This window comes from Pteronotus mesoamericanus, unplaced genomic scaffold (genome assembly GCF_021234165.1).
Source record: "Pteronotus mesoamericanus isolate MK-2021 breed Mesoamerican mustached bat unplaced genomic scaffold, CSHL_Meso_final contig_256, whole genome shotgun sequence".
Lineage (NCBI taxonomy): Eukaryota > Metazoa > Chordata > Mammalia > Chiroptera > Mormoopidae > Pteronotus > Pteronotus mesoamericanus.
The window spans coordinates 296940-310819 of NW_026555108.1; the positions used below are offsets into that span (position 1 = coordinate 296940).

Sequence of the window (13880 nt, forward strand, 5' to 3'; positions counted from 1 at the left end):
GAAGTGTTTGGAGATCTCCCTGAACCTATAGAAAGGGTAGACATTAACACATTCATGCCTGAGTAAGATGTGCCTCCATGTGTACCAAGGAGGAAATGGCAGGAAATGCTCAAATAACCTGGATCGCCACCAGAGCTTTCTCTAGTGAGGGCATATCTAGATCATACAGAATCAGAGAAAGTAAAATCCAGACAGCACTTAAAGAGCAACTCTTCCAATCCCCTCATTTTCATGCTGGGGAATAAGGCCCAGGATGGAAAAGAGTCACCTGAGGTTCCTCTACCTGTCAGGGATAAGCTGAGACCTGAACCCGGAACTCCCAATTCTGAGTCTAGTGTTCTCTCTGATAAACCATATTTTTCCTTACAGTTTCAGGTTTAGAGGTGACACATGCTGGGCTAACATACTGTCTTCTGGCCCAGATAAACACAACTTTCTCCAACCTTCTGTTGCTGTCGTTACAGTTTCCTTTTGTGACAGCATGGAGGGATCTATAGAGTATGACGCTAAGTGAAATAAGTCAGTCAGAGAAAGACAAGTACCGTATGACTTCATTCATGTGGAATCTAAAGAACAAAATAAATGAACAAAACAAAAATAGGATTGTAGACATACAGAACAGACTTATGGTTGCCACAGGGGACAGGGTAGAGGGGATGGGTGAAAGAGGTAAAGGGATTGAGAAGTAAAGACTAGTAGTCACAAAATAGTCATGGGGATGTAAAGTACAGTATAGAGAATACAGTCAATAATATTGTAAAAGCTATGTATGGCGTCAGATGGGTACTGGAAATATCAGGGGAAGCACTTTATAAAGTATATGATTGTCTGGCCACTAGGCTGCACACCTGAAACTAATAAAAAATAAACTTGAATGTAAATTGTAACTTAAAACATTTTTAAAACTTTAAGAACTTCCTTTGACACCTGTGGTTGCACAGTAGGACAAACAAATATTTCCCACTTAACCTCCTAACTTTAGCACCAAGAATGATTACAAAATACCAAACTGGCAGATTGTCAACAAAAGCTTTGCATGGGTTAGCTAGATTGAGCCTACGCTCTTCTGGAGACAAATACTTCCATTGCTGTCCTTACCCCATGCCCTGTAGAAAGAAGCCAATATGATTGGGAGTTTGGAACAGAAGCTCCTTCTAAGACTAAAGGACTCCTACTGGGTCAGTGCCTGAAAACCCTGGGAAAGTAATTATATATCTCAGATCTAGAAAATGAGAATAATAACAACAACCTTTGTCCTGTCTAAAAAAATCTAATGGCATAAAACGTGAATGCACTTTGCTAAAACACTTTAATTGTGACTTTCAACAATATTTATTGGGAACTACCATGCGCCAGGCACTGTGCTACATGCTGAGGATACATGAGTAAATCAATAGGTAAAAACACCCCACCCACCATGGAATTTACATTTGAGTAGGGGAGAAGGACAATAAATAAAACATAAAAGCAAAATATATGTTAGGCAGCAATAAGTGCAAGGAAGGGGGAGACGCAGTGCAAGCCTACAACTGTAAATAGAACGGCCAGCAAAGGTCTCCAGGAGAAGGCAATATCTGAGTGAAGACTTGAAGGAGGTGAGGAATGAGGCCATGGAGACTTTGAGGGAGGAGTGCTCCAGGCAGAAGAGAAAGCCAGTGCAAATGCTGTGGGGGGAGCATGCGAGGCATATTTTAGGAATGGCAAGAGACCAGTGTGACTGGAATAGTTGGAAGATGTAGAAAAGGAGCAGGAGATGAAGTCACGGAGGTAAGGAGTGATTGATCATGCAAGGATATGTAAGTAACCGTAAGAACTTTGGCTTTTACTCGGGGAGATATGGTGAGCCATCAGAGGGTTTTGAGCAGATGAATAATATGACCTGCTTAGGGTCTTGAAAGCATCCCTCAACTGCCAGGCAAAGAACAGACTGGACTTAATTGTATCACAAACCCTGTGATATTATCAGATGGCTATCCTTTTACAACAGCACTACTCAAATTTTAATGTGCATTGCAAGTCAAATGGGAACCTTGTTAAAATGCAGATTGGGACTCAGTAGGTCTGGAGTGGAGCTAAAGATTCTGCATTTCTAACAAGCTCCCCAGTGATTCAGATGAATGGTGGTCTACGCCTAAACACCTCGAGGCTAATTAAAAAAATATATTGGCCATTTGTGTGAATGTAGGAGGAAGAGAAAAAGATAAGAGGCATGGGTGGATGGGTGAATAAATAAAAGGGGAGGGGAAGAAAAGGAAAACTACCTTTTCTCAAATACTTACAATGTGTTTACTTAATTGTGTCAATAAACTTAAGAGGTTAGTGGAATGAAGCTCACTGAACAAATCAGAAAACCAAAGGTCAGGGGAGTTAAGGGGAACGTTCAAGGCCGCAAAGTTCATTAGTGACTAAGTTAGCATGTGAAAGCCAGCACTCCGTGTCCCCAGAGCCCTTGTTCCTTCCAATTGCCCCCATGAAGAGGGGAAGACAACCTTGACCCCTCTGGGAAGGCAAGAAAATAAGTCGAGGTGAAGAAAGTTAGGCCCCACAGTCCTTGGCTTTGATCATTCCAGAGATGCACTGCCCAATGTGGCTGCCATTAGTCACATGTGGTTATTTAAATTAAAATTTAAAATTCCATTTTTCAGTCATACTTGTCACATCTTAAGTGCTCAACAGTCACAGATAACTGACTAGTAGCTACTATATTGGAGAGTGAGGATATTTAGAAAACATTTTCATCACTGCAGGAAGTTGCATTGGGCAGCAGTTCTCTCAATAACCAAGAACTTCAGAAAAGTGTTAGAGTTAACTGGGCCCTAACTGGGCCCTGGTCCCACTCAATAGAGATGGGGGGGGCAGAAAGTGGGGCAGGACTCCCTCATTTGGAAGGAAGGAGATAAAAATATTAAAAGTAGAGTTTTTGCTAGTTCAAGCAGAATGCTACAGTGTGTGTATATGTATGTGTATCTGTGTATGTATGTGTGTGTGTGTGTGTGTGTGTGAGAGAGAGAGAGAGAGAGAGAGAGAGAGATCCTTTACTCTGTTTCCCATTGGCTTTCCCATACTGTTTAAGTAAAATGTCCTTTGTAAATCCTAACTTGTTTCTGCTGAGTTTCTGCTGAGTGAGGACGAGGGTTCTCATCCACACTTAGGTCAGAGCGATGGAAGGGATGGAGTTAGGGGATGTGGAACCACAGGTCCTGGTGAGGGCAGAGAGGCATATTGAAGGAGCCGAGACTTGTGCACCCAACCTTCAGTTCTTACACATTTCTCCCCCTAAGCCTTCCTTTCCTCAAACCAAAACAAGTGTTCTCCAAGTGCAGGAGATATACCAGCAGCGTAAGTATCACGGAGGATGCTTGTTAAACATAGAGATGCGCAGACTGAGAATTCACAATTTCGGGGTTGGGGGCAGGGTGGAAGGGGGCTGGGATCCACATGTTTAAGAAGCTCCCATAGACTCGATACACATTCAAGTTTGTGAACCACTGGCTTGGAGGGAGATGTGTTTTGCTTTAAAGAATAAGATCAGACCCTTTCATGAGGTGGCAATAACCAGATCAGAAGCCAAGAGGATATAGGGGTAGAGATTCAGGGGAGGAAGGAAGGAAAGTGGGGGAGGTGGAGGGGGAGAGGGAGAGAGAGAGAAAATACAAACATGAAAGTTAGACATAGAAACACATAGATAGATAATTGAGAGGGAAACAGAAAGAGAAATAGATGCAGTGCGAAAAACTGGGAAGCCTCAAGGAAGCAGTTTCTAACAAACAGAATCCAGGAGGCCTGTCAATATGGTCTTTCCAAGATCTTGGGACTGTCACAGGTAGGGTCCAGGGGAGTGGTTGGTTCTACATGGAAGTGCACTCTACTCCACCCTAAGTACCCCCGCATGCACTACCATGGCTGGGCCTACCTCGCAAATGTCCTTGAGGTGCTTGATATAATGACGCTCAGTGCTCATGATTTCATTGATGACATTGGCCCGCATCTGGTCCCGGTTCTGCAGTGGCCGGCCCAGACACAAGCAGTCTGAGTTGGGGTCCAGGTGCCCATTCTGCACATCGCTGGGCCCTTCCTCTACCCCATCCTCCTGGTTCACCCAGAGCTGTGGAAGAAAGCAGAATGGATTAGCTTCCTTCTTTGAGAAGTTTCCAGCCAAGTAGAAAAAGGACCAAGTCAATTCTTCAGGTATTCAGAGAGCCTTCAACCAGAGGCCCCTGTTAACCGAATGCCGGGCCTGGCTCCAGGGTGACTTGCTGTCCCTAGGAATGGGTCCAATTCTCTCTAGGCTTCTGGTGACCCATCTGTAAAATGAAGGATGGGGAAGGGTGGGATTAAATTGTCTTCAGAGTTTTCTTAGCTAAGATGATTTCAGAGGAGAGAAGAGTTATGGCAAGCAGAACTCGTTCATGCTGGGGCAAATCTAGGGAGCATAGATGGATCAAAAAAAAAAATAAGGATTAAGTACATATTAGGTGCCATGGCTGGATTATTGTTAAACACAACATCTATGAGCATGGAGATCAAAGTTAGATACTAGACTGGGCCTATCAAAAACAGGGGCTTTGGTGTTGATTTCCATCAAAGGATGCACAAAATAATCATTAAACTTTGACTGTAAAATTCCTTGGATTTGCAAAGATCTGTACTTCTTCAAAGTTGGAGTGGAGATGACAGAATGTCCCCATACCACATAACAGCAATGGCTGTTTATCGAGCACTTACTATATACCAGCCACTATGCTAAGATTTTTCAACGAACGGTATTATTCACTTCTGCTGGGCAGGTACAATTATTATCACCATTTCAGAGAATGAGACTGAGCCTCAGAAAAGTTAAGGAATTCATCCCAAGTCACAGAGGTAGGAAGGAGAGGAACTGGGATAGGAGCCAGGCAGTCTGACTCCAGAGCCTATGGTCTTAACTACTGTTCCAGCACCTTTGGCCTTTGGCTCTAAGAGAGACAGGAAATAAATAGAGAAGGAATTGGGACAAGGTAAGCTGAGAAACATTAGACTCATCAAAATGGGGTACAATAGGTAGAAGTTGAAACTATCCACTCCAAATCAGAAGGCAAAACACTTCTGTTGGGGAGGCTGGGTAAGATGTCTCTTGATCTGGGATGACTTAACTCAGAATGACAGCTCATGTCATCCCAGTCCGAGGAAGGAGGAAAACCAGGGACATGGGGAAAAGGAGGGGCAACACCTTAAAAGGAGTGGTCAAATCTGCTGGGGGAATTAGCCGAAGAGCTTGCCAGTTGTCTCTATAGTGTTATTCAACCATTCACCTTTCCCACCCATACCCCCCATATTTTTTCCACATTCCTGCTTCAGGAAGCTAAGATCAGGCAATTTCAATATATTCGTATTTCTGCCACCAGAAAAGCAGGTTGGTGGGTGGTCTTAGGGGACAGAGGCTTTGGGACAAAGCTACAGGGACAGTAGTTACTTCCCAACTCTGTGAATCCTCCTCTCCCATGGCCTCACAGAAGTTGGGAAGCCTGGCTACCTCCCAGTGAACCTAGAGATGACACGCGCGTATGGTCTACTTATTTTCCACAGGCCTAAGCAAGCAGAGCTTGATCCACTTCAATGCATTTTGCATACACAGCCACACTTGCATAAATGTATTGCTACCCAGAAGCTATCACCCTCCGCAAATGATCTATTGTAAATCTCTTTCCAGCTTGCAAAGGTCAGCTTCGTGTCTCTGATATGCTAATAGCTGTCCTTTAATACAGTCAATAGGCAATGGTGAGGAATGATTAATCAAGGAACAGATCTGTTCAAAAGGGTGATTCTAAGGCATTGAAGCAAAGACATCATGTACATGATGCTGTCTATTTGTAGCAGTAAAAACCCCATCCTCTAATAATCTATTAGCTTTTCCCAGCTTCTCATAAAGCAAGCTAATCCCCGCTATGAAAAAGGTAAAATAGGCAGACCTTTAAGTGATAAGAACTATTTTTTTTCTTCTCCGGAGATTAAGACAGTCAAGCCGAGATGAAACATTGTCTTTTGGATGGCTGAAATGAGATGACACTTTGAAACACCTCCAGTGGGACAGAGCAGAGGATACTGATGTGGTCGGGTGGGGTGGACAGTCAGGTCAAGACAGAACCAAATTTAGGTTCAAATTGTACTTCAAATAACAGTGAAAGGGTAGGAAGACAACTACAACCAGGTGGATACAGATATCTTACACAGAATTTGTGAGAGAAGCCCCTTCTGGTAAGAACTAAAGGCATGGATGGAAGGACTCTTCATAAGGAGCTTCTGAGAAGACAACACCTTTATCTACTATACTGCAACAACCCCATTACTTGGGTTAACATGCTACCCAAATCCAAAAGAATGGCCGGTTCATCCATTCATTCATTAGATCTGCGTGAGAGGCTTAGAATGCACCAAATACTGGAGATACAGCAGCAACAAAACAGACATAAATCTCTGCCCACTGTGGGGCTGACATAGGAGGGGAAATGTTTTTAGCCTGGAAAAAGGTATCATGTGAGGCCCAATTATTGTGCCCCCAGGCTGAGGGGCCCACAAAAGACCTTCTGGGCCCAAGACCGTAACTTTCTGGAATGAACTCTCAGGCCCCTTGCTCTTGAGAGTTTTCCCGCTGTGCACAGATGAAGGCCCCTGTCTGCTCCCATGTCACAGTGCATTGACTCAGGTGAGGCCATGAGTTCATCTTCTCTGGGCACAGTATCAGCCCAGAGTACCACGTCAGCCCCCGCACCAACAAACTGATGCTAACGTACCTGTTCACAAGAGTTTTACATTGACACTGCCATTGGCACACATGGGCTTGTGGATGACCAGAAAGAAGACAGACAATGCCCAGAGGCTGGCAAGTAGGCAGGCTTTCCTGGAAGTCCTCTCCGAGTACTTATTTTCTTGAGTCATCACTCAGCTCTAAGCAAGGCTGGGTTAATGCAATTCAATTTAACAACTGCCTATTTTGGACCCATTTTGTGCCTAATCACTAACTCTGAGAATCATGGGAGTGAGCAAGAGAACTGACTACTCCCTCCTCCCACAGTTTCAGGGAGTATCTTCCAAATCAGAGAAGATCTCTGGTCCTTGTCTCTTCCTTTTCCATTCCTTCCTGTCACGGCCCCCCTTCCGTAAGTGATTTCCCTGGGTGACTCCCAGCTCCAATGCCTCCCCCACACACATTTCTTTGACTAGCATTTTGACTGCCTACTCTCAATAGCTGCCTGTTGCTAAATCCAAATCTCTTACCCTGGAATTCAAACATTACTGTAACCTGGCTTCAATCTGCATTTTCTTTCTTATCTTCTACTGTGCCCTTCAGGAATACTGGACTCCTTCCAAACGGGTCCACTCCTGTCTGTCCTCAAAGGTTCCAAATGCTTAAACATGGAAATAGCCCAGGAGCTTTCAACAACTTTAACAAGTATGAACAAATATCTCAATTTCCTGATAAGAAACTATGGCCCATAAAGGAGAAATGACTGACAGAGAGTTAGCAACATACCCAGATCTCAATTTTGATATGCCTTTTTATTCTGTATGTATCTTCCATTTTCTCTTTGTTTTTAAAGTTACATAGTTGATTACACTTGTTTTGTAGAAAGTTAAAATATAAAAAGGAGAACTCAAATTATTAAAATCAGGAATAAAAGAGGAAATATTACTACCAACCCTACAGAAATAAAAAGGGTTAAAGGGAACACTATAAACAAGTATATGCCAAAAGATAACCTGATGAAATGGAAAAAATCCTAGTAAGACAGAAACTGACTCAGGAAGAAAATCTGAATAGATCTATGACAGATAAAGAGATCAGATTAGCAATCAAAAACTGCCCACCTGGGCGGGGAGGAAAAACAGGCCCAGATGGCATCACTAATGGATTCTACCAAATATTTAAAGAACAATTACCATCAATCTTTCACAAACTCTTCCAAAAAACCAGAAATGCAGAAATATTCAGCAAAATACTTGCAAACCAAAGCCAGTAACATACTAAAAAAAATTCACTCAACCAGAAGGGATTAATCCCAGGAATGGAAGATTTGATCAATATATGAAAATCAGTCAATCCAATACACCATATTAATGAAATAGAGGTTTAAAAAAACATGACCATCTCAGTAGACACAGAAAAAGCATTTGACAAAAACCCAATACTCTTTTGCGGTTAAAAACACACTCAAGAAATTAGGAATAGTACAGAAGTTTCTCAAACTGATGATGGAAATTTATGAAAAACCCATAGTTAATCATACTTAATGGTAAAAGACTAAATGTTTTCATCCTACAATCATGAACAAACATCACTTCCATGCAACATTTGTACTAACAGTTCTGGCCAGAGCAATTGGTGGGAAAGGGGCAGTCATATTAGAAAGAAAAATAATTCACATATGACATGATCGTATCTATAAAAGCCTAGGAATCCACACACACACAACCCTGTTATAATTAATAAACTAGTTCAGAGATGTTTTGGGATACAGGATCAATATAAAAAGTCAATTGTACTTCTCGACATTACAGTCAATCTGAAAATAAAATTACTAAAACAATCCCATTGTTGTTTTGATTGGCATTTCCCTAATAGCTAGTGAAGTTGAGCATCTTTGCATCTATCTGTTGGTCATTCGTATGTCCTCTTGGGTGAAGTGTCTGTTCAGGTCCTCTGCCCATGTTTTATAACTGGATTGTTTGTATGATGTTGAGGTGTAGGACTTCTTTATATAATGTGGATATTAACCCCTTGTTTGAGCTGATGTTTGCAAATATCTTCTCCCATTAGTTTGCTTGACTTTTTGTTTAGGATGATGGTTTCTTTTGCTGTGCAGAGGCTTTTTAGTTTGCTATAACCCCAATAAATTTAATTAATTTTTTTAAAAAGAAAACAATCCCATTTAAATAGCATAAGGATGAACAATCTAGAAATACATCTAACTAAAGACATGCAAGACTCATATATTGAAAACTGGAAAACATTTTTGAAAGAAAGAAAAGAAGACCTAACTAAATAGAACGATATCTCATGTTCATGGATTGGAAGATTTAATATTGTTAAGATAGTAATACTCCAAAAATGGATCCAGACTCAACAGAATACCTATCAAAATGCTCAGCTTGCTTCTTTGCTGAAATTGACAAGCTGATTCTAAATTTCTTCTGAGAATTTGAGAGAGCCAGAATAACCAAAATTATTTGGAAAAAGAACAAAGTTAGGGGACTCACATTACCTGATTTTAAAACTTACTACAAACCTATAGCAACCAAGGGAGTATAAGTATTAGCTTAAGAATGGATATAAAGATCAATGAAATAGATGAGAGTCCAGAAATATACCATACATTTATGCTGAGTTGACATTTTTCAAAGGTATCAAGACAATTCGAGGAGGAGAGTACAGTCTTTTTGACAGAACTGTATATCCACATGCAAAAAAAATGAACTTGGACCCATACTTCACACTATATATGAAAAGTAACTCAAAATAGATCAAAGACATTTTTAAGTCTAAGAGCTAAAATTATAAAGCTCTTTGAAGAAAGCACAGAAGCAAATATTTTGTGACCTTGGATAAGGCAACTGTCTTTTACATATGACACCTAAAGCACAAGCAACACAAAGAAAATAAATAAATTAGACTTCATCAAAATTGTATGTGTAAATGACACCACTGGGAAAGGAAACAACCCACAAACTAGGAGAAAATATTCATATATCTATTTCTGATAAGGACCTAGTATCCAGAATACATATAAGTCAATGATAGAAAAGGCATTTAAAAAGTGACTTTGAAATTGGAGAAAGTATCTGAACAGACCTTTATCTAAAGAAAATATATAAATGACCAATAAGCACATGAAAAGATTCTCTACACCATTAGCCATCAGGGGAATACAAATCAAAACCACAATGAGATATCACTTCACACACATTAGGATAGCTACAATAAAAAATAAAGAACAGTAACATGTGGATGATACTGTGGAGAAATTGGAACCCCTCAGACACTGCGGGTGGGAAAGGAAAACAGTGAAGCCACTGTGGAAAACATTCTGGCAGCTTCTCAAAACATCAAACATATAGTTAGATAAAACCCAGCAATTCTACTCCTAGGTATATACTCAAGAGAATTGAAGACATATGTTCACACAAAAACTTGTATACAATTGTTCATAGCATCATTATTCATAGTAAACCAAAAAGTGAAAACAATCTAAAAACTGAATAAATGGGTAAACCAAAATGCAGTATATATAATATACACAATTGAGTATGACTTAGCAATGTAAAAGAATGAAATGCTAATGAGCCTCAACATCAGTATGCTAAGTAAAGGAAGCCGGACACACAAAAGGCCACATGTATTGTACACGATTTACATGAAATGTCCAAAGCAGGCATATCCTTAAAGGCAGAGAGCAGATTAGCGGTTGCCAGAGGTGAGGAGGGAATGGGGAGTTACTGCTGATGGCTGCAGGGTTATTCTGAGGGAGTCATGGAAATATTCTGGAATTAGACAGTGGTGGTGGTTGCCGTGTCTGGTATTTACACCTTAAGCATCTCTGCTGTAGACATCCTTGCTGCAAGCATTTCTTGCTTCCAGTAATATTGGCTGTATACCCAATTGGCAGTAAGGTGATTTTTGCCATAAAAAGATAAAAGCATGACAAATAAAAGAGGGCCATGAAAAAGGACACAATGAAATCCTAAAAATGAATAACTAAATCTTAAAAACTTTATTTAAATGTGCATATAACCCTGGCTGGTGTGGCTCAGTGGACTGAGTGCCGGCCTGCGAACTGAATGGTCACCGTTTGGATTCCCAGTCAGGGCACATGCCTGAGTTGTGGGCTAGGTTCTCCAGTTGGGGGCACGTGAGAAGCAACCGATCGATGTATCTCTCGCACATTGATGTTTCTCTCCCTCCCTTCCCCTCTCTCTAAAAATAAGTAAATAAAATCTTTTTTAAAAATGTGTGTATATTAATAGCAATACTGCGCAAGTAACTGATTTTAGTTTGTGGATTGTACCTACACTCTTGTCTACATTCTATGGGAAACATGGGTTCAACTCTGTGCCCTCAAAATTGGCCTATGGCCTCTCTTTCTCCTCCCAATGTGGTGTGTTTCAAAATAAGAAACCAACTCTTGGGGCAAATCCTTGTCATCTGGAAGAAATGGTAACTATTTCAAGGCCACCATCACCATGTTTATTCTTCACTGTATAGGCTTCTGTGAGAGCTAGGGGCTAGCTAAAATTATACGTAATATAAAAATAACAGTAACAGTGAGAACTTCAGTGAAGAAATGAAACCAAACTGACAACCAGTTTAAATCTATTTAATCTACCGAAGGTGTCTGATTCATCAACGGAGAAATGAAACAAAGCAAACAAAAACACCAAGCTATCGACCAGTTATTTTTACCCTTTTACGGCTAGATTTCCTTACGGCCAATTCGATATGCAGTGAAGATGTCTGTGACAAAAAATGCTGTGGAAGAGACGTCTACAGCAAAGATGTTTATGGTAAAAGTTCCTAGAACCGATGATTGCACAATGAGTATCCTAAAAGCCACTCCACTGTACACTTTAAAATGGTGGACTTTGGGCATGCGCATTGTATCTCTACAATAATAAAAAGTCACAACAGTCTACAAGACAAGGTGAAACTACCCCTTTGACTACTCCCCATCCTAGTTATTTCCCACCTCTCCTGAGAAAATTCTGGTTATGCATTTTGTGCGTAATCCTTGCTGATCTTTTTCCATGTATTTAAATATTTATGTGCATACTCCAGTGGACTCTTCATTGTTCCATATGTGAAGCTGATTCCTACTCATCCCTTGATACACACTCTTCAGCATCTTTAGCAGTCCCTCTCCCCAAATGGATTAGTAGTTAGTTCTTAAAGGAGAGGTGACATAACATTACAGCGTCTGGCAGAAGTTAGGGCCTGCTTGAGTGTGTTTGGTAGGGTAGTAATATGGATGTAATAATTTATAGTTTTAATGTGAACATGTCACCTAACATGTCATAGGGGGCGCTTGAGTATGATTATTGTCATGTTACAGAATCCCATGCTTATGATTTTGTAATAAAAATGAGGCATTACTTGTGCAGGACTCTCGGGTCTCTGCATGATGCTACAGCACCTGTGAAGAGTTCACTAAAGGCTCGAGCAGTGTAATAGAAAGCCAGCCAGCCCCTGCTTCTAGCGGCATGACGTTTCTGAGAAGAGAATATGTGCGCAATATTGTCTAAATGTCACCTCAATATTTTCAAAGGCCACATCTAGACAGCCAGAGAGAAATGAAAAGTGAGCTATCCTCTGAGAAAGTGAAGGGTTACTGCCAGTCACATTAAATAACAAAATATCAGACATATCAAATCAACATGATAAAGGAAATGGAGAGTCAGCCAGTCCACACCACCCCCTGCCCCTAATCAATACATAAACTCCCCTGACAGGATCTGCTGCCAGCAACTGCCCGGCCCATCTGCCTGAACACAGTCAGTGACGAGGCGATCCCTATCTCCCAAGGCAGCACTTTCCTTTTTCAGATAACTCTGATCATGAGCAGAGCCCTCAAATCTATGTCTGTTTTATGAAGACACCAATCAAAAAACTCAGCAAACACTGCCAAAGGGCAAAACCCAGGCAAGGGAATGGGGATGGGGGAGACGAACTCTCCTATGACAAAGGTCATGAAAATGCCCTTGTCAGACACTACAGGTAAGCAATGGCAAAGCAGGGCTGCACACGTAGGTGTGGGAGCTAAAAGAAACCTGGTTTGCTGCAGGCATAGCTCCCGCTTCTGGCAGACACGCCCCCGCCTCTGTTGTGGAGCTTCAGTCCTGGCTTCCAGGAGAATGAGGTATGCTGAGAGATCCCTGAGCCTGCATGCAAAGAAGCATTTAGCATTCCTACCTGGCTCCAAGCCAACCAGCATGGCATGTACAGTCAGGCACAGATAGCATTCATTCTTTTGCCCCTCAAGGGAGAGCGATTTAATAACTGTCGCTAATTACATGAAAAGATCATTACAAGAAGGCTGATAACAAATAGTTTTTCTTTTTCAGCGTCCACACAATGAACAATAATGAGCTTCAACCAGAGCAATGAAGGTTTTGGTTGCACATCAGACAAAAAAAAAAAAAAAAGAAGAAGAAGAAAAGATAAGACAAAACCTGTGTGGAAACCCTCCCCCCCCCAAAAAAAAAAGAGAAGAAGAAGAAGAAAAGGAAAAGATAAGACAAAACCTGTGTGGAGACTCTTCTCAGCCTTCATGGCTGTCTGTCAACATGTTAGAACTGGCCTGGCCCACCGAGTTCCACTCGTCCCCAACACAGACCCGTGACATCAGTTGGGTCACTTTCTCCAGTCATTCCAACACATCCTACTTATTCTATCATTCTAAAGTCTGCCCTCCACCCTCTGTCCGAGAACGCCTTTCCTCCTCTTTTCTATTATTCTTCTATTGTCCCTGGTTTCCCTGAAAGCCTAGTTCAAGAACAGTGTCTTCCCACAAACTTACTTAGGTTTCCAAACAGCCCTGCAAAGCAAGCTTTGCCGTTCCCACAGCCTAGATGAGAGCTACAAGGCCAGACAGCGGGGCGGGGGTGGTGCCTCACAGTGAACAGGCGGCAGTCATGACTGAAGCAAGCTCTCGATTCTTTTAGGCCAAAATCAGGAGAGACAATCTATGACAGCATTGAAGGGTACATACTTGGGAACCTGGGTTCAAATCCTGGCTCTATAACTGCCCTGTTGAGTAAGGTAGAATATGTTACTTGACCACTCTGATCCTTCACTTCCTCGTCTATAAAATACAGAGAATAATATAAATCTAACTCATGGGTCTACGGTGAAG

At 41.5% G+C, this 13880-nt stretch overlaps 1 protein-coding gene across 4 annotated transcripts in view; it reads right to left on the bottom strand.

Annotated features, from left to right (window-relative positions):
* The window catches only part of ARHGEF9 (Cdc42 guanine nucleotide exchange factor 9), a 222926-nt gene that overhangs the window by 51875 nt on the left and 157171 nt on the right, over nt 1-13880 (bottom strand). For all 4 annotated transcript variants that reach the window (XM_054574240.1, XM_054574239.1, XM_054574238.1 and 1 more), the window contains one exon: nt 3914-4105. In XM_054574240.1, coding sequence (XP_054430215.1) covers nt 3914-4105 — 192 coding nt within the window. The remainder of the gene's footprint in view (nt 1-3913; nt 4106-13880) is intronic.